This window comes from Penaeus monodon, chromosome 25, assembly GCF_015228065.2.
Source record: "Penaeus monodon isolate SGIC_2016 chromosome 25, NSTDA_Pmon_1, whole genome shotgun sequence".
Lineage (NCBI taxonomy): Eukaryota > Metazoa > Arthropoda > Malacostraca > Decapoda > Penaeidae > Penaeus > Penaeus monodon.
The window spans coordinates 18,339,715-18,340,178 of record NC_051410.1 but is presented as its reverse complement, the minus strand read 5'-3'; the positions used below and the strand labels follow the sequence as shown (position 1 = coordinate 18,340,178).

Here is a 464-nt window from a genome sequence, read left to right as displayed (position 1 = left end):
ACAATAAAACTCAATGAAAACTGTTTATTCAGGAGTCACTGTGACTGAGCCAAGCAGTTCCATTTCGTTAGACGAATAACTGTCACTATAGTAATAACTTTCTTACAAGAATTATTGTAAACTATTTAAAAAAAATCTGACTGCAATAATAAGTTTAGTTCCAGAAATCACTACGACTCCAACGATACCTTCCATCCCGCAGAGACTTGCCGCAAAAAAACCGTGATTGCAATGACAACCTATCTCGTTGCAGGAGTCATTGCGATTGCAACGACAACTTCCGCAAGTGCCTCCACGACGTCGGCAGCGGGGAAGCGAACGAGGTCGGCTCCGCCTACTTCTCGACGGGGCTCTTCCAGTGCTACCGTCTCGCGAAGCCGACGGCGGGGTGCAAGCAGTGGGCCGGGTGAGCGAGGGCGGCGTCAGCGGATAAAGGGATAAAGCGGAAGTCAAGGAGGAAAGGA

At 48.5% G+C, this 464-nt stretch overlaps 1 protein-coding gene across 1 annotated transcript in view; it reads left to right on the top strand.

The window, feature by feature from the left end:
* Positions 1–464, top strand: part of LOC119589097 (phospholipase A2-like) — a gene marked incomplete in the record, with an annotated part of 37,826 nt that overhangs the window by 36,465 nt on the left and 897 nt on the right. The window contains 1 exon segment of the mRNA XM_037937674.1: positions 254–406. Within this exon segment, the coding sequence (XP_037793602.1) occupies positions 254–406 (153 nt within the window).